At 37.8% G+C, this 20,360-nt stretch overlaps 1 protein-coding gene across 1 annotated transcript in view; it reads right to left on the reverse strand.

Annotated features, from left to right (window-relative positions):
• Window positions 1–20,360, reverse strand: part of fbxl13 (F-box and leucine-rich repeat protein 13) — a 162,011-nt gene that overhangs the window by 15,097 nt on the left and 126,554 nt on the right. Inside the window, exons 16-17 of the mRNA XM_073066627.1 lie at window positions 14,994–15,077; window positions 5,634–5,768 (exon numbers count right to left, since the gene is read on the reverse strand). Coding sequence (XP_072922728.1) covers window positions 5,634–5,768; window positions 14,994–15,077 — 219 coding nt within the window. The remainder of the gene's footprint in view (window positions 1–5,633; window positions 5,769–14,993; window positions 15,078–20,360) is intronic.

Consider the following 20,360-nt stretch of genomic DNA (forward strand, 5'->3'; position numbering starts at 1 on the left):
CCAAAGAAACTTCCTCACATATTTATTTAACTCTTGAAAAAACTTCTGGGGTAGATGTATTGGTAGTGATTGAAATAAGTATTGTAGTCTAGGGAATATATTCATTTTTATGGTATTTACTCTACCTACTAATGTTATTGGTAATACCATCCATTTATCAAGATCTTCTTGAAATTTTTTCAATAGTGGTAAGTAATTTAATTTATATAAATTCTTTATGTCATTATCAACTCTTATACCTAAATATTTTATACCATTTGCCGGCCATCTAAATTGAGTTATTAATCGACATTGACATTAATCTCCTTTAGTAAGAGGTAAAATTTCACTTTTATCCCAATTTATTTTATAACCTGATATTTTCCCATATTCTTCTAATCTATAGGATAATTTACGCAACGAGTGCAATGGGTTTGTTAAATAAAGCAGAACATCGTCAGCAAATAAGTTAATCTTGTATTCTTCCTGATTAACTCTGAAACCCTTAATGTCTGGGTCCATTCTAATTAATTCAGCTAATGGCTCTATCGCCAACACGAATAAAGCAGGTGATAATGGACAACCTTGCCTAGTTTGCTATAAAATAATAGCAAAAATCTTATCTAACAGATTATCTAAATGCTTACCAAAATTAGTACATATGGATCAAACAGGATTTATTAAAAATAGACAATCGGCAGATAATGTAACTTGGTTATTTAGTATAATTCATTTAGCGCAAAAGAGGGAGGAAATGAGCGTGGCAGTTGCTTCAGATGCAGAAAAACCATTTGATAGATTGGAATGGGATTTTTTATTTAAGGTATTGGAAAAATATGGATTAGGAGTATCTTTTATAAAATGGATTAAAACCTTAAATACTAATCCCAAAGCTAAAGTAGTGACAAATGGTCAAATTTCAACACCATTTCAGTTAACAAGGTCAACTAGTGTACTCATTTCTGACAATGGAAGATAGGGGAAGGGATCCAGTGTTAGAATCTTTGGTCATGGTATGGTAGGCAAGGAATATTAGGGCTGTAAATATTTCTGATCCTCCCAGTCCAAAAACAGTGGCATAAAAACATTTTCTATAATAACTGAAACTGTTTTCACTTCCATTATTGGTCTTGGAAACTCATCATCCAAACATGTAAATTAAGAGCAGGAGTAGGCCATATGGTCCCTCAACCTTGCTTTGCCATAGAATAGGTCAATAGGTAAATTCACTATATCCTCAAATCTGCATCTAAACTGATTAAGGTTACATTTCAGCAACTTGATTATCAACAATGTATCTACCACAAAAACAGAATGCTGCAGGAACTCAGCAAACGGTGTAGCATCTGTGAAGTAAAAGATGCAAGTTGAGTTTTCAGATATATATATCTATGTCTACCTTGAAAATATTCAGAGTCTACCTCCATCAGCCTTTGAGGAAATTAGTTCATAAGATTCATGACCTTATGAGAGAAACAAAATTGTCTAGTTTGTGTCTTAAATGATGGGTCTTAGGCCAGATGGAGTTCTGTGACTAGTGATGTTCCATTGGGATCTATACTGAGACCTCTGTTGTTTGTCATTTATATAAATGATTTGAATGAAAATGTTGTAAGCTTGCAGATAACACAAAGATTGATGGTGGATTGTACAGAAGATTGCCAAGGGATACAGTGGAATACAGATCAGTTATAGATATGGGCAGGGAAATGGCAGGCAGAGTTTAATCTAAGCCATTGTGATGTGCTGCACTCTAGAAGATGCAAAGTAAAGGGAAAGTATGTAGTTAATGGCAGGATCCTTATTTAATGATTGATGAACAGAAAGATCTTCAAGTCAGGTACATGGTTCCTTATAAGTGGCTGCACAGGTGGGTAGGTAGGTAAAGGAAGACATATGGCACATACTTGCCTTTATTAGTTGAGACACTGTGTTTAAGAGCCCATAAGTTATATTATAGCTTTATAAAACTGTAGTTAGGCCACTTTTAAAATATTGCATTCAATTCTGTCTGCCTCGTTATAAGAAGGATGAGGAGTCTTTGGAGAGGGTGCAGAGGTTTACCAGGACAAGTGCCATAAAAAGGGATGAACAAGCTAGGCTATTTTCTCTGGATCAGAGGAGGCTGAGGGAAAATCTGATAGTGGTTTATAAAATTATGCGAAACATAGATAGATAGCCCCAGATATTAATTGTCTAGAATTAGAGGGCAGGTATTTAAGGTGAGAGGAGGGGTCTCTCTTGACCCCCTCTCTCTCATCCAGGACATATACCAGAAGCACTGCATTTGCAGAGCCCTCGGCATTGTCAAGGAACATTCCCATTCATCTGACAATCGTTTTGACCTCCTACAGTCAAGCTGAATATAAGAACAAGGGCTGTTAGGCTGGGAAACAGCTTCTTACCCCAGTCTGTGAGACTTCTGAATATCCTACTACCTCCCATTGCATATTATTTATGACAGTGCTAGTAGTATCATACTGTTGTATATTTAACCATATGTCATTTATGCACTTTTACACCTTTGTCTCAGAGGGACGTTGTTTCATTTCCCAGTATATATGTGTATATGGTTGAATGACAATAAACTTGAACTTGAAAGTACAAAGTAGATGTGGAAGGCAAGTCTTAATTTTAAAACAGAGAGTGGTGGAGGTCTGGAATGCACTGCTAGGTGTGGTGGTAGTAGAAGCAGATGGCATAGGTGCATTTAATAGACTCTTAGATAGGTAAATGAATATGCAGGAAAGGGATGGATATGGTCAATATGTGAAGAAGGAGGAGTCATTGGTTGAATTAGTTCAGCACAACATTGTGAAATGAAGGGTGTATGCTGTACTGTTCCATGTTGTGTGTAAATAGATGTCTCTTAGTCTTAGATGCTCCCACATGAGGAAATATCTTCTCCACTATCCGTTCCATCAAAACCTCTCAGATCTTATATGTTTCAATCAAGTCCCCTCACAATTTTTTGAAACTTTAGGAGATACAGCCTAGTCTGCCCAAACTTTCTTCATAAGACAACTCACCCATTACTGTAATATTCAGCAGGCGAGACAACATCTGTAGAAGGACAAACAGAATTAACATTTCGGACTGAAGATTCTTCATCAGGGTTAATTGTGGTATTTCATTATCAGAGTTATTCTCTTTGTCCTATCCATCCTTCTCCCATCCTCTACACCTTAAAACTGACTTACATTCTCAATTTTTCAGTTCTGGTTGAAGGTCTTCAAGCTGAAATGTTAACTCTATTTCTGTTTCCACAGTTGCTGCCTGTATTGCCAATATTTTTAATTTTTTTTAAAGATTTCTAAAACTTTCAATTTAAAAAAAGGATCTAGTGCTTTCCCAACATATATGACAGATAAACTCTTCTTGGGCTCGCAGCAGGTACAGGTGTCCATTATAACGGACATTTTGTTGACCAATTCTGCCACCTTCCATCAGGGAAGATGACAGAGTTTGTTATCGAAACATCAGCTATAATTGATACCTGTACCTGGCTGGAAACCTGGGAAGAGATTATTCTTTCAATTTTTATTTAAGACTTCCAGAATCTGCAAATTTTTCTGTTTCAAGCCATAAAAGTTATGTTAGCTTTCCTAATCACCAGCTGTATTTTCATTTAGATTAAATGGTACACGTGTAGCTTGATGGGAAGAGGCAGTTTAAATGGTTTGCATTGAGTAGATGGGCCAAAGGGCCTGTTTCTGCATGGTATTTTTCTATGACTCTATAAGTGAGCACTTGTGGTACAGAATTCCAACAATTCAGAACTTTTTCAATGTCAGTGTATCTTCTCATACAAGTCCTTATGCTTGGCTTTGAAACTAACACTAACCACAACTCTTCAGTATTTCTAATGTCAACACTTCTTAGAGCCTTTAGTTGTACTGAGAACAAGCTTCATTCTTCTAAGCTCCAATGAATGTAGCCTTACTGTGCTCAATCTCTCTTTATAGGCCACTCACTTCTACCAGAGGCCCACATGGTTAAATTGCACTCCTCTGTCAGGTCTTTGTTTCTTTGATAAATGGAAACTAAAACTGTATCTAGTTCTTCAGGTGTGGTGCTTACAGAATCAAATATTCAACCAGCTGGTTCTGGTTTTCTCTTTCTATTTTGCCTGGCCAGTTGAGTTTTCCAAGCATGTGCTGTTAATAGTGCAAGGATGTGGATTGTCAGGAACAAGGGAGTTCTACTATTCATGGCATTTTGGTTGCTGCAAAATCCAATTAGGTGGGATTTCTGACACCCATTCTGTAGATCTAGAGCACTGGGGGAGGACCAGGGAAATTCCAGGACATGGATGTACCTTCTGAACATTAAACCAGTGCACTTTGACATTTTCAGAAAGATCTTGACAAAACTAGTGCGGGAAATATTCAGTGGGCTAGATTGGAAAATAGCAAATATAATCTATTTAAGAATAAGAGAGAGGTAAAGAAACCATGGATCTGCTAGCCTGACATTAACAAAAGGAATCTGCTGAAATTTATTATCATGCGGTAGCAGTGCATTTCAAAAATTATAATAGGATTGGTCAGTTAACATGGACAAGGTGCCACAGAAGAGATTATAAAACAAAATTAGAGCACATAATATCATAGTTAATATACTGGGGTGAATTGAGGATTGGTTAATAGGTAGATAAGAATTAGCAGGTTAGGACATCAATACAGTATATACAAATTTGCTAATATAAAACTCAATGTGGTATTTGAAGAGATAAATTGGCAGGAGACTAAATTAGCAAGGACATGGAAGATGGAAATACATTCACTGGCCACTTTATTAGGTGCATCTGTACATCTGCTCATTAATGCAATATATAATCAGCCAATCATGTGGCAGTAACTCGATGCATAAAAGCATGTAGATATGTTGGTTTCAAATGGGATGTTTTGAGAATCTTAGAAGTTGTTCAGACCAAACATCAGAAAGGGGAAGAAATGTGATCTAAGTAACTTTGACTGTGGAATGATTGTTGGTTTCAAATGGGATGTTTTGAGAATCTCAGAACATGCTGAACCAGTCTGACCATTCTCCTCCAACCTCTCCCATTAACAACGCATTTCACCAACCGAACTGCTGCTCAAAGGATATTTTTTGCTTTTCACACCATTCTCTAGAGTCTAGAGACTGTTGTGCTTGAAAATCACAGGAGAGCAGTTGTGCATGTGCCTAATAAACTGACCACTGAGTATACTTGGACATACTGCAAAAGTGGCTTTATTAACCATTTACATTTTGTTGAAATATTTAATAATTTGTTCGAGCCAATAGTGTGTAATAATTTATATTGCAATTACTATACTTCAAACGTGTGTAGCTAGTCTTCTTTTCTTTAGCCTATCACATATAAGCACTGAATGTTGTTATGCAGGCCCAAAGTGTATAAAGAGTTGAATTTAAGCTACATGCTGACCAGCTGCAACTTGCTCTAAATGAAGGTTAACAGCCTTGCTAGAGATTAGAGAACTAAATTTCAGCTGGCCAAGAATAGCATTGGAAGTGACTTGGGATCAGGCTAATTATGTGACCTTCTTGGAAACAATTGTTTTACTTAAGAAGGACAAATAAGGAAAGAATGCAGGGAAAAAGAAGTGGGTATGAAAAACAAAAAAGTTTGTTCAACCTCCTAAGTGTACCTTTGGACATCCAGCGATGTTCAATGAAATGAGCCTTCGGCAACAGAAAGCCAGAATCTTTACACTCTTATCAGACACTGAGAGGCAATGAGAGATATCCAAGTATTCCAGATTGTGCATCTTATGGTAGAATTTCTTGAACAGAAAAATAAATTTTTTTCAATATTTTGAACATATTCCACAGACATTTGAACAAATTACAAATGTCTAATCCAGAGCCAAGAAAAGAACACAGTGCTAAAGTAAACAAAAATGACCTGAATATAAACAACACACACAAAATGCTGGTGGAACACAGCAGGCCAGACAGCATCTATAAGGAGAAGCACTGTTGACGTTTCGGGCCGAGACCCTTCGTCAGGACTAACTGAAAGGAAAGATAATAAGAGATAAGACCTGAATATACTCTGTTCAAACTCAGTTTGAGAGTGTCACCTGGCAGAATTATGTGAAGTTGCCATTATTAGGGAGAAGGTGCTTAGGAAACTGAAAGGTCTGAAGGTAGGTAAGTCACGGGACTAGATGGTCTAAACTTCATGGTTCTGAAAGAGGTAGCTGAAGAGATTGTGGAGGCATTAGTAATGATCTTTCAAGAATTGATTCTGGTGTAATTCCGGAGAAATGGAAAACTGCAAATGTCACCACTCTTCAAGATGGAAGAGAGATAGAAGAAAGGAAATTATAGGTCAGTTAGTCTGACCTCAGTGTTTGGGGAAATATTGGAGTAGATTGCTAAGGATGTGGATTCAAGGTACTTGGAGGAACATCATAAAATAGGCTGTAGTCAGTATGGTTTCCATCAGGGAAAATCTTGCCTGACAAATCTGTTGGAATTCTTTGAAGAAATAACAACCAGGATACACAGCAAAATTGGTGGATGGTGTGTACTTGGATGTTCAAAATGCTTTTGATAAGTTGTTAAGAGCCCATGATATTACAGGTAAGATTCTAGTGGATGATTGGCAGGAGGCAAAGAATGTGTATAAAAGGATCCTTCACAAACAAGAGAAAATCTACAGATGCTGGAAATCCAAGCAACACACACAAAATGCTGGAGGAACTCAGCAGGCCAGGCAGCATCCTTGGAAAAGAATAGTCAATGTTTCGGGCCGAGACCCTTCGGCAGGACTGGCAATTATTTGAAATTAACATTTCAGGCCGAGACAATGTTCCACAGATGAGGCTGCTTAACAAGCTATGAGCCCATGGTATTACAGGAAAGATGGATAAACCAGTGGCTGATTGGCAGGTAGCAAAGAGTGGGCATAAACGTAGCCATTTCTGTTTGGTTGCTGGTGACTAGTGGTGTTCTGTGGTCTATGTTGGTTCTGGCTCTTTTTATGTTATATGTCAATGATTTGGATGATGAAATTGATGGCTTTGTGGCCAAGTTTGTGGATGATACAAAGATACGTGGAGGGCAGGTAATGTTGAGAAAGCAGAGAGGCTGCAGATGGACTTAGATTAGGAGAATGGACAAAGAAATGGCAGATTAAATAAAGTGTTGGAAAGTGTACGGTCATGCACTTTGGTAGAAGAAATAAAAGTGTAGACTATTTTCTAAATGGAGTGAAAACACAAAAATCTGAGATGCTGAGACTTCAAAAGCCACATCTAGGATTCCCTGAAGGTTAATTTGCAGGCTGAGTCAGTGTAAAGGAAGGTAAATGTAATACTAGCATTCAATTTGAGAGGACGACAATTTAAAAGTAAGGGTGTAATGTTGAGGCTTTATAAGGCACTGAAGAGGCTTCACTTGGAGCATGGTGAGCAGTTTTGAGCCCCTTATATAAGGAAGGATGTATTGACATTGGAGAGGGTTCAAAAGAGGTTCAGGAAAATGATTCCAGGATTGAAAAATTACCATGTGAGGTGAGCTTGATGGTCCTGGACCAGTACTCAAGGGAATTCAAAAAAATTTCAGAGTATGCTATCAAGGGTTGAAAGGCCTCAAATGTGTGGATGTGGAGAGGGCGTTTCCTATGGTGGGGTATTCTAATACCAGAGGACCCAGCCTCAGAATAGAAAAACATCCATTTATAACGGAGATGAGGAGGAATTTATTTAGCCAGAGTGCAGTGAATCTGTGGAATTTGTTTCCACAGGCAGCCTAAGAGGCCAAGTCATTGGGTATATTTAAGGCAGAGGTTAATAGATTCATGATTAGTCAGGGCATGAAGGGAAACAAGGAGAAGGCAGGAGATTGGGGCTGAGAGGAAAATGGATCAGCCATGATGAAATGGTGGAGCAGTCTTATAGACAATAGACAATAGATGCAGAAGTAGACCATTCGGCCCTTCAAGCCTGCACCGCCATTTTGAGATCATGGCTGATCAATTACTACCAATACCTGGTTCCTGCCTTGTCCCCATATCCATTGATTCCCCTATCCATAAGATACCTATCTAGCTCCTTCTTGAAAGCATCCAGAGAATTGGCCTCCACTACCTTCCGAGGCAGTGCATTCCAGACCCCCACAACTCTCTGGGAGAAGAAGTTTTTCCTTAACTCTGTCCTAAATGACCTACCCCTTATTCTCAAACCATGCCCTCTGGTACTGGACTTTCCCAGCATCTGGAACATATTTCCTGCCTCTATCTTGTCCAATCCCTTAATAATCTTATATGTTTCAATCAGATCCCCTCTCAATCCCCTTAATTCCAACGTGTACAAGCCCAGTCTCTCTAACCTCTCTGCGTAAGACAGTCCAGACATCCCAGGAATTAACCTCGTGAATCTACACTGCACTTCCTCTACAGCCAGGATGTCCTTCCTTAACCCTGGAGACCAAAACTGTACACAATACTCCAGGTGTGGTCTCACCAGGGCTCTGTACAAATGCAAGAGGATTTCCTTGCTCTTGTACTCAATTCCCTTTGTAATAAAGGCCAACATTCCATTAGCCTTCTTCACTGCCTGCTGCACTTGCTCATTCACCTTCAGTGACTGATGAACAAGGACTCCGAGATCTCTTTGTATTTCTCCCTTACCCAACTCTATACCATTCAGATAATAATCTGCCTTCCTGTTCTTACTCCCAAAGTGGATAACCTCACACTTATTCACATTAAACGCCATCTGCCAAGTATCTGCCCACTCACCCAGCCTATCCAAGTCACCCTGAATTCTCCTAACATCCTCATCACATGTCACACTGCCACCCAGCTTAGTATCATCAGCAAATTTGCTGATGTTATTTTCTATGCCTTCATCCAAATCGTTAACGTAAATGGTAAATAGCTGTGGTCCCAAAACCGAGCCCTGTGGCACCCCACTAGTCACCACCCGCCATTCCGAGAAACACCCATTCACCGCTACCCTTTGCTTTCTATCTGCCAACCAGTTTTCTATCCATGTCAATGCCTTCCCCCCGATGCCCTGAGCTTTGATTTTACCCACCAATCTTCTATGTGGGACCTTATCAAATGCCTTCTGAAAATCGAGGTACACTACATCCACTGGATCTCCCCTGTCTAACTTCCTGGTTACATCCTCAAAAAACTCCAACAGATTAGTCAAGCATGATTTACCCTTGGTAAATCCATGCTGGCTCGGCCCAATCCTATCACTGCTATCTAGATATGCCACTATTTCATCCTTAATAATGGACTCTAGCATCTTTCCCACCACCGATGTCAGGCTGACAGGTCGATAGTTCTCTGTTTTCTCCCTCCCTCCTTTCTTAAAAAGTGGGATAACATTAGCCATTCTCCAATCCTCAGGAACTGATCCTGAATCTAAGGAACATTGGAAAATGATTACCAATGCATCCGCAATTTCCAGGGCCACCTCCTTTAATACCCTAGGGTGCAGACCATCTGGACCTGGGGATTTGTCAGCCTTCAGTCCCATCAGTCTTCTCATCACCGTTTCCTTCCGAATGTCAATCTGTTTCATTTCCTCTGTTACCCTATGTCCTTGGCCCATCCATACATCTGGGAGATTGCTTGTGTCTTCCTTAGTGAAAACAGATGGGCCAAATGGCCTAATTCTGTTCCTGTATCTTATGGTTTTATGATCTTAAATATCATCCAAGCAGCTGACAAATTTAAATTTGGTTAATTAAATTAGTCTGAAATCTAAAAATAGAATTTGTAATGGTTATTGTGTAAGACCACTTAACTCCATTGAAGATAGGGTGTCATTCTTATCAATTCTAGCCTAAGTGTAAATAAAATCCATTTCAATCTGGGTGACTACTAACTATCTTGTGAAAGTGTCAAGGAAGTGTGAGGATGTCAGATAAATCCTTAGGTATGGAAACCACTACAGTCACATGTTACAGAAAAACCTGTCCTTCGACACAGCCATTCTGCAGGTATTTATTTGAAAACTATTTCAATTGCTATTGCTGTCATTTGTTGCATGTAATCACCACTTTTAGGTTGTCTTATTTGCTGACCTGGTTTCACATAAAATTTACGGATTTTAAACCAACGTTTTCCAATTCTCCACAAACTAAGCTCCCAGATCTGTTTACATTTAGATTGTTTCTTTATTGCTTTCAAATGCAGATACTTTCAGTGTATATCAAAGCAACTGAAGAATGTAAATTTAGTTAATTATTATTTTCCTCTAATAAAATGGTCCATATCCAGTAGTCTCTTTGGTTCATTCTTAATTTCTATTCCCCTCCAAATCTTATCCAATACTTCAAACAACTTTCAAGAGTGTAGAATACTCAAAACAGTACATAAATAGTTATGAAAAGAATGGTTTCTGAAAGTTTAATTAAATCCAACTATTGGGAAGAGCAAGCAACATACACAAAACACTGGTGGAATGCAGCAGGCCAGGCAGCATCTATAGGAAGAAGCACTGTTGATGTTTCGGGCCGAGACCCTTCGTCAGGGCTAACTGAAAGAAAAGATAGTAAGAGATTTGAAAGTAGGAGGGGGAGGGGGAAATGCGAAATGATAGGAGAAGACAGGAGGGGTTGGGATGAAGCTAAGAGCTGGGAAGGTGATTGGCAAAAGGGATACAGAGCTGGAGAAGGGAAGGGATCATGGGACGGGAGGCCTAGGGAGAAAAAAAGGCATGAACATTGATTTCTCTACCTTCTGTTAATGCCCCTCCTCCCCTTCTTACCTCATCCCTGATTTATTTATTTTTTCCCCCTCCTTTTTTTTCTCTCTGCCCATCACTCTGCCTGTTCTCCATCTCCCTCTGGTGCTCCCCTCCCCCTTTCTTTCTCCCTAGGCCTCCTGTCCCATGATCCTTTCCCTTCTCCAGCTCTGTATCCCTTTTGCCAATCACCTTTCCAGCTCTTAGCTTCACCCCACCCCCTCCTGTCCTCTCCTATCATTTCATATTTCCCCCTCCCCCTCCTACTTACAAATCTCTTACTATCTTTTCTTTCAGTTAGTCCTGACGAAGGGTCTCAGCCTGAAACGTCGACAGTGCTTCTTCCTAGATGCTGCCTGGCCTGCTGTGTTCCACCAGCATTTTGTGTGTGTTGCTTGAATTTCCAGTATCTGCAGATTTCCTCGTGATTGGGAAGATCAACAGTGTGAGGGAACAAATAGCTGCAGGGTCACAGTTGGGGTGAAGAGTACTGATTAGTTAATACTGATTTGGATTTGGATTGTCGTGTTAGTCAGTGGTGTAAAATGACAGATGTGATTGCAATACATAATGCATTATGGGGAAACAGCCACATCATGGGGCCGAGGATATACTACTAATCTTTGTCGGACTGGCAAGAAACAGTTCTGCTCCTCTTAGCCTACAAACATGAATTTAACTTTGTGCCAGATGTCCCAAAGCTTGAAAAGACATACTGAATATAATTTAAAGTTTAAATGAGATTAGAATGAAGGCATAAAATCTCATTGCTACAGTTAAAATATTCTGTGGGACAAACGAACTCCATTAAAACTGAGAATATTGGTGTTTGGAAATAATTTGGTTCCTTTTATAGATTTTCTTTGCATTTTTTATCCATAATACTTTCTTAGTTCATCCATGTTGAAATTTGAGATTCAGCCTATCATTTTAATTTAATTCTTAAACATCCCAAATGAGCAAATTTAATTCTACTGTTGTGTGGTTACACAAGGAAACCTCAAGTTCTGGAAAATATCATCCCTTATTGCATACTGCAAAATGCTCTCTTTCAATTAATTATATGGAAAAGTCTGTTTTTCATTCTAAATTAGAAGAGTTGATCTGTCCTATAAATTTAATTCAGATGATTCTTTTTACCATTTTTCATTCTGTCTTTAATAATGACAAGTTCCAGGTTTTCAAGATATTTGGAAATATTAGGATTTTTTTCATCTTGGTTTCTGTTACAGATTTTGAAACAACCATCTATGTTTACTTCAACTGTACAGTTTAAGCAAAGATGTTTGCTGCCAAATTTTTACTTTGATATTTCACAATAGGAAATGAAAATCATGCATGTGAGAAAAGAAACAATAGTGAATTATTGTGTATAGTGCTCCTGTAATGTCCAATGACCAAGAGCTGAATAAAAAAAACAAAATGAGAAAAGAGTGATCAATTCAAAAGATGTTTTAGATGCTAGGGAAGAAAGGAAATAGGTGATAACATTGACAAACCCCTAATTATTCCCTAATCTTTCAAAGTTCTCTCATGCAAGAACATTTCCTTTAGACTGGAAATTACACAAGAACTCGCTAGCTAAAATCATCAAGAGAGGGGAAAACTGTTACTCTCACATTTATTGGGAAGTTACAAATTTCTTTGAGTGGCTGAGGCAATTAACTATTTCTGGCTGATCAGGGATAAGCAGTTTATATTTGCAATATATTTGGCTGTTGAAAAATTTTGTCAGTTTTAAGAGGTGACTAAGGTGATTTTTAGATTTCTCTCAAAACAATACCACTCAAACGTGGAGATCATTGAAATAATGTCATATTGATCCAATTAGGAGATGTAGATTACATATCCAACATTCTTGTTCTCAGTGGTAGGATGTGATTAGTGGTGACACTGATTGATGTGCATTGAGACTATTTCCTACAAGGGAAACAAGGATTTTGGGGGGAGTACAAAAATGTGGTGTAAAGGACAAAACTGGATCTTAATGAATGGTGAAGTACTGGTTTATTCCAAATTGGTCTACTCCAGCTCTTGTTTCTTATGTTACTGTTTCTAATAAAGATTTAATGAAAAAATGGAACTATCAAATCTAAATTTTCCAAATAAAGAGATACTTGGCGTTGTAAGGAATATTGATAAAACTACAAAAGAAAGTAAGTGTATATAAACTAAGGTTGTATTTTATGACATTTGCAAATTAAGTGGGTGGGGGGGAATGACTGAAATTTTGAATATTTTGGTTTAAAACATACTGTCTCTAGCTAGCCCATGAGGTATACATTATCATCAGTAATGCAGGTCAGCTCATCTTTCAATAATATGCCTGTACATTGCAATGCATAAGTAAGAAATGAACTGCAGGTCAGATGCTGTAGACTTGATACTGAGCACAAATATACTAAGTAGAGGAAATAGCTTTTTAGAAGTAGTGTGACCCCAATCATTTGAAAGGGATCACTGAACTTGGTTAAAAATGTGTGCTCAGATTTCCTTTATTTTTCCATTTTTAAAATTTCATTTTAAATTCATTTCTAATGGCTTAAGCTATTATATGTAGACATTATTTTTAATTTTTAATGTGTTTAATATTTTAAAATCATTTAAATTTATTTAAAATGTTTTAAATTATCCATGATAATTATTCATTTTAGAAGAGTTCAGCAATTTTTGATAGTGATTTGTCAAAGGACATCAGGATATTCTGTGGTGGAATCTCAGAATTTTCAAACTTAAGTCTATTCACCACTCAGAGATCACTTCATTCTGTACAAAAGCCATAGCAGCTGGGCTTTGATTCACTCTGATCCAACAAGTAGTAATTTTTATACAATGATGGTTAGTGGAATTTTGTTGACACATTAGGCTGTCGGCATAGTGTCACATGTAGCATACACAATAGCTTTTTAAAAAGAAGTAAATAATACTTTGAAAAGCAATTTTTAAAAACTTTGAATTCTGAAAGAAAGAATGAAACAGGATGGATTACTCTTTCAAAGAATTAACATAGGTGTAATGAAGACAAATAATTCACTTGATATGATTTTTCTGCTAAAACTCAGCCAATGTAAATCATTGGAAAATGAGCAATCTTCCTTCTCCTGGTAGTTCAGCCAACATATACACTAGGTCCCTCAAAAACTACTGAATTTGTTCAAGAATATGTGAAAATACAGATTTTTTGTTATAAGAGCTAAAACATAAATGGCAATATGCATTATATATTGATTTCCTGATGACAGCTAAATTAGAACTTAGTATTTGTGAAATAGTATTGATGTGCTTAAATACATTTTTAAAAAAGTTCTAGCACAATTGATGCTTTGCTCGTTTTATAATTTCGAATTTAAGTAATTAAAAACTGAAAAGTGGCAATCCAAATAACTGTGGTATATACTTTACGTAAGTTCCTACCACCTACTTCTTACATCATTTGTGTGTTGAGTCAGTGGCCTCTCTAATGTCATGATTATCAGTGATGTGACAACCAGTGGTTTAGCCAAAGGCCAAAGATGCTGTTGATTCCATGATATATAAGAAATGCCCTGATATTCACATTGAGCCATTGTGTGCAAGGGGTTACAGTAAAAAGAGGCCAAAGGATAAGTGGAACAACCACCTTAAACAGTCTCACTTGCCCCCTCCCATTGGGATGAAGGAATAAAAATCACGTACCTCCAGGCCCAAGAACAGCTTCCGTAACCCAGTTATAAGATTATAGAATGGTCCCTGAGTTTGTTAAGATGGATTCTTGACTTGCATTGTAATTTCTCTGTAACCTAAATACTAAATGTCTCACTGAGCATAATATTTACTTTGTTTGTTAACTCTGAATAATGTGACATTAACTGAGAGGAGAGCGATATCCAAAACTAACAATTTTTTAAAACTTACATGCCAACTCAGAAATAATTCATCATTAAGCACTGATCTACATGTAATAAAAGAAACAGCAGCTTCTCATGTGTCTCCCTGTCAGATATACGTATAGATGAGCAAGATTAAAATAACAAGAGCAAAGCAACAGGTTAGTGGCAGTTAGGTCTTGTTTTGGTTAAAACTGCAAGTTTTAGGCTTGTAGCCTTCTAACTTGTCCAACAAATGAAATAAAGAATTCAATAGAATCCATTAGGTTCAAATTGTCTTACAAATAAGCAACTATTTGAGGTAATAAATTGCCAATAAAGCAGATTGCAATATAAATTCAGACACCTAGAAAACATTTCCAACAGACAATGGTCAAAGTTAAATAAAAATACATTTATGGCAATATAAATGATTTTTAGTTTTATCTACCTGTAATCCATTATCAGTGACTCCTGAGCATTTTGCCACTGTAAGCTCCTTTATCTTGTGATTGCTACTAAGACCTGACAAACTCTGACAAACAAAAGAAATTTAAAAATTAAAAGACAGCATTTGTATATTAACTCACAAAGAAATATTTACTTTACTTTTAAATTGAAAGAGGCATAGGTGGGGTTAGTATAAGATGAATGAACCATGAATGCTACCAAGAAATGATCTGTAGGATTTACTGCCTAGGAATAAAAACAAGCAAGATGTTGAAAAAAAATATTTGGTTCAGAAAGGTATCTGTATTGTGGCAAGTATCTTACAAAGTAATGTGGGGGCACCCTCTTGTCCAGTTTGCTAGAGGTGCCTGTATTATGAATGCAGCGTGGTAACTTGTACAAATGGAATGGTGTATATTGTTTATTCGGTTGCAGTAAGTTCAGTAATCTTTGATACAGCTATTGAAGCATGCCATGATATTTATTGCATTCCAAAATTAATTTAGATTCTAAATCAAATTTGGAAGATAAGTTGTTTGGAAGAGGGTAGATGATAATGCATCAGGAAGCTCACTGTGACACAATATTTATATCTCTGTTAGGCTTCATGCATGTAGTCCCACTAGGGGATGTGGGTTGCTAATTTCTTAATTAATTGCCCATTTACAGCAATTTTAATACAAAATTCACATTTTTTTCTGTGGGACAAAATGTATACCAAGATGCCTGGTAATTACTAGGTTTCTTGGAAATTCTCAGTGAAAACAAAATGAGAACACAAGGCCATTGACAGAGCTAAAAATATGATGCAAAACACGATGAAAGAAAATTGGTCTCATGCCACTGGTTTTCTTGCCTGCTTCTGAGAGAGTTTTTGTTCAGTTTTGACTGAAAGATTGATTTATTAAGTTTGGAGATTAATTTTGTATCTATAGAGGCTACTTTGACAAGTTTATATGTGCTGTTCACCGTTCAAGCCCTGATTTGTCAGGTTAGTATGCATGCACGTTATGTCATACTATTTTGGAACTCAGACAAGAAACTAGCAGGAATAATAACTGCCTGTTTCTACCTACCTGTGTCGATACACAAGAGGGGACATTGTGAAAATATACTCTACTTGTAGTAATAAAATGGAACCTGTATTGTACCAGAGTGCTTTGCTAATAGTGTTCATGCAACATTCTGCTGATGAACCTTACATCTGTGACAAATGACTGAAAGACAGTTATTGGAAGAATGCCAAGTACACTGACCGAGCAGGTGAAAAAAATGCACCCTGACCTTGAAATGGCGTGTAGCAACTAACACTTGGGTATAAAGGAGTGATTATGCTGTCTGTTTTTTTCAAGACTCTTGTGCAGTGATGGTCTTTCCTTGCAGCCATTAAAATAAACGTGCATATGATTGATCCACCCTGAGTAAATTGTTGTTTGTTGTAAGACATAGTGAAAAAGTATTCGGTAGAACACCCGTTCTATACACTGTGATCTGCGCTATCGCCTATTGAGTGGAACAGTCTTTCTCTTCATGATTGCAATGCTTTCAGCACGGTGACCAGAAACATACAAGTATCAATGATTAGATTTTACTGGTAAAACTGTAAGGGACACCTGTGGCATCAGGGACACACCAACTTTAACTGGTAAGAGTGTCAGGGACAACTCAGGCATCAAGGACATGCTAGATCTGGTGTCAAGGACACACTGGTACCAGTAAAAAGAATAAGAAATAGTGGGATTTATGGAAACTGGGTTCAAGTTTAATCCCTACAGGATGCTGTAATGAACAAAAGAAAGAGACAATCAGTAAGTAGGGTGAGAAAGAGAGACTAGAAATTGGTAATAATGGGCCAAGAGAAGTCCTCTCCTGTCCCAAATAAGGGGACACCAGCATGGTATATGCTTAATAATTATGGGAAGGGATCAGTGGAAGAATTACAGATAGGAAACCAAGGGGTGTATATCGACCTTGGACAACAGGAGTCTTATGGCCCATGGTAGAAGAACTGCCTGACTGGAGACAGGTTTGGAAAAAGCTATTCAGAAATTTAAAATTACTGTTAGTATCGTGAACCTTGTATATTGAATTTGGAAACCTTAATGAGGGCATAGGTAGCCACCAAATTCAAATTTTATGAGGTTAAATTCAGGGTTTTCAAGAACACCTTATCAGTGCAAGGCCATGACGTGCCACCATGCCAAATGAAGATTTTAATAAAAATATGTAAGATGCATTACATGCTGCCTTTCCTGAAAAAGTTAATTTGTCTAAAATTATGGAGACACACAAGGTAGAGTATATATACAGAAGAATATATACAGAACGTAGTACACAAAATACAATAATATTCAGTTCTGCCAAGAAAGCAGGCTATGGGACCTACAATTCATATTATTGGAAATGATCTCGATCTGAATTGCATTCTGTCCTTCCCAAATAGAGGACAGCCTATCCTGAAGTCAGACCCAATGGAAGTTAGCATAGGAGACTAGGATTTATGTCATACCTTTCTACTTTCTCCGGATGTGCCTGTAAATTTATGTGGAAGAATGTGTAAATTTATTGTGTAAATTGTGAGCTACTGTTACCTGCACTCCTAAAGGACTTGATGTGTATATACCAGAGAGCCATTAGTGATTATACTATTTCAGTAGCAGTCAACCTATTTTGTATAAGTGGCAGTTACTCACTACTCACTTATCGAGGAGTTTAGAGCATTTTTACAAGAGTGTCTTGAAAACCTCCAGAAATACTGTATATCTAGATTCTGTTTAGACCTACAACTCGGTAAGTGCCACTGTTATCTTCACTGCATGGATTACTATATCTCAGCTGGAAGTGACCATTTTATGTATCAGAATTTTGATCCCTATATTTGTAAGAAAATTGTTCAAAACACTTTTGAAATTTGCGTGGGTGATTTCTGGTATTGTGGCAGCAGTGCGACTTCCCCACGAGGTTCAGTGGACCATACAAGATTAGGAGAACAGGGAACCCCACCTATCTCTAGCAGTTTCCAGAAGCAAGGTGGCAAAGGACCTTGGACCAATGGTTAAGCATCTGCAAAGACTGCCACGACAGAAGGTCCTGGCAATGACTGGATGGAGTGGCAATTGGAAGGAGGTAAGGGCTTTCTTTTATTGCTCCCTAGTACATTAGGAGTAGAGGCAACCTTTGAATAAGAAGTTGTAGAAGGATTGTTGTTCAGTGCTGATGTGGAATCTTTACTCTCCAAGGTCCCACTGCAAATTTGGGCCCTCAGTCAAATGATCCAGGGCAAGATGCTCAAAGCTAAGCTACGTAAAATGACCATCAACCAAAATGGCCCACCAACCCACATTAACCTCTTTCTCTGGAGGCAGAAGAAGGGACTGATAGATCATATACATCAAGCATGGCATGTCCCTAGTTTATTCCAATCTGTAAATCAAATTTGTGAACAACTTATTTTACAAAATCCAAGAAAACTAGTGAAGGTGGAAGGATCTCGTACACCACCTTCCGATGGACCACCCATGCATTTACAGATGGATTTTATAGAATTACTGTCATGTGAAGAATATAAATATGTTTTGGTCATTATTGATGTTTTTCACAATAGGTCAATGCATTTCCTTGTAGAAAGAATGACACATTCACTGTAGCTGAGTATTCATTGAAGGTTTGGGATCCCTTGGAAACTGTCTAGGGACAATGGTACCCACTTTACTGGGAAGGTAATAGAAGATGTACGTAAGGTCTTACAGGTTGCCCAACGTTTTCATTATAGCTACCACTCTCAGTCGGCAAGCTTGGTAGAAAGGATGAATGGAATAATTAAAAACAAGCTTAGTAAAATGTGTGAGAATCTGGGCTGAGATGGAAACAAGTATTACCTTAGGTCCTCATGGCCATTAGACCCACAGCCAACAGGACTACTGGATTGTCCCCCCCTCAAAATCATAATGGGGAGGCCATTGCACCTGCTGTTTGATGCACCACTTGAAGTCAAGCAAATGAGCAGAGATAATTTGGATGAAAGCATGTTGGCTTATTATGTATCCTTCACAAAAAAGTATCACCGAGTATCATCACCAGTTGAAGGAAGCACATCACTAAGTGTCACAACATAGAGTCTGGAGATTACATGGTTGTCCAGACATTTAAGAGGAAGATTTGTTTGCAATCTTGGTTTGAAGGACCATTCCAGATACTATTGATGACTAATACAGCTATTAAGATAAGAGAGAAACTATCATAGATACACTGTTAAAAAGACTTCTGAGCCATTAAAAACATGAAACCCCTCAACATCATACTGATCACCCTACTTGTACTGGCGATGCTGGAGCTAATAGATGTATTGGTATATATAAACAGGGCCCCTGCTCATAACCCTTTCACTTCACTCAGATATAAACATACTGAATGATTGAACCTTTCGGCATGTTGGATTTGTAGTCATATTCCATTCCATGGTGAAGGAGGAATCCTGCTATGGGTGGTTCCCTTTAATTCCAGCAAATGGGATTCAGTGTATACATTCAGGAATACTGGAGATTAATAAATTAGGGGATCAGTATCACAACTATTGCACTCAGGGAGGTGGATGGTGGCCATCTGGAGTGCTGGCACAGGGTGGGCAACTGTTCTGCATTATGGTATAACTACTAATTTTATAATAATAGCAGTTATTCTTTTATGATTTTTGTGTGAAATAACAGGACAAAGGAGAGGATAGTAAGGAAAGGAATAGGTATTCATTAAAGTGGATAGACAAAAAGGGAATTTTGGGAAATGCTTTGTAAAGTACTTTACTCGTAGTAAAGAAATGGTATTTTTGTCCAAAACAAATAGAACCTGTATTGTACCAGAGTGCTTTGCTAATAGTGTTCAGCCAATATTATGCAAATGGACCTTGAATATATGACAAATGACAATTACTGGAAGAAGGCCAAGTACACTGATTAAGCAGGTGAAAGGAATGCACTCTGACCTTGAACTGACATGCAGCAGCTAACACTTGGGTATAAAGGAGTGACTATGTTTTCTGTTTTTTTAAAGCTATGATTGGCTCTTATGCAGTTATGGTCTTCCCTTGCAGCAAGTCAAATAAACATGCTTATGACTGATTCACTCTGTTAATTGTTTGTTATAAGACAGTGAAAAGGTACTCAACAACATCAGGGAAATACAGCTTGCAGGAAGCCATTCTTGTCATTCAGAGCTTAAAGGCAAATAATCAGCTCCCTTGGAATTTTGTACCCATGGGGTATCACATCAATGGAGGAAGGTATTTGCAAACTGTTGAAACTGTATATGCTAATGGAACAGATGCTTACACTTACCAATAGCTGTAAAAAAAAACACAATTTTTTATTCCATG

Source organism: Hemitrygon akajei, chromosome 14 (assembly GCF_048418815.1).
Source record: "Hemitrygon akajei chromosome 14, sHemAka1.3, whole genome shotgun sequence".
In the NCBI taxonomy this organism is placed as follows: domain Eukaryota; kingdom Metazoa; phylum Chordata; class Chondrichthyes; order Myliobatiformes; family Dasyatidae; genus Hemitrygon; species Hemitrygon akajei.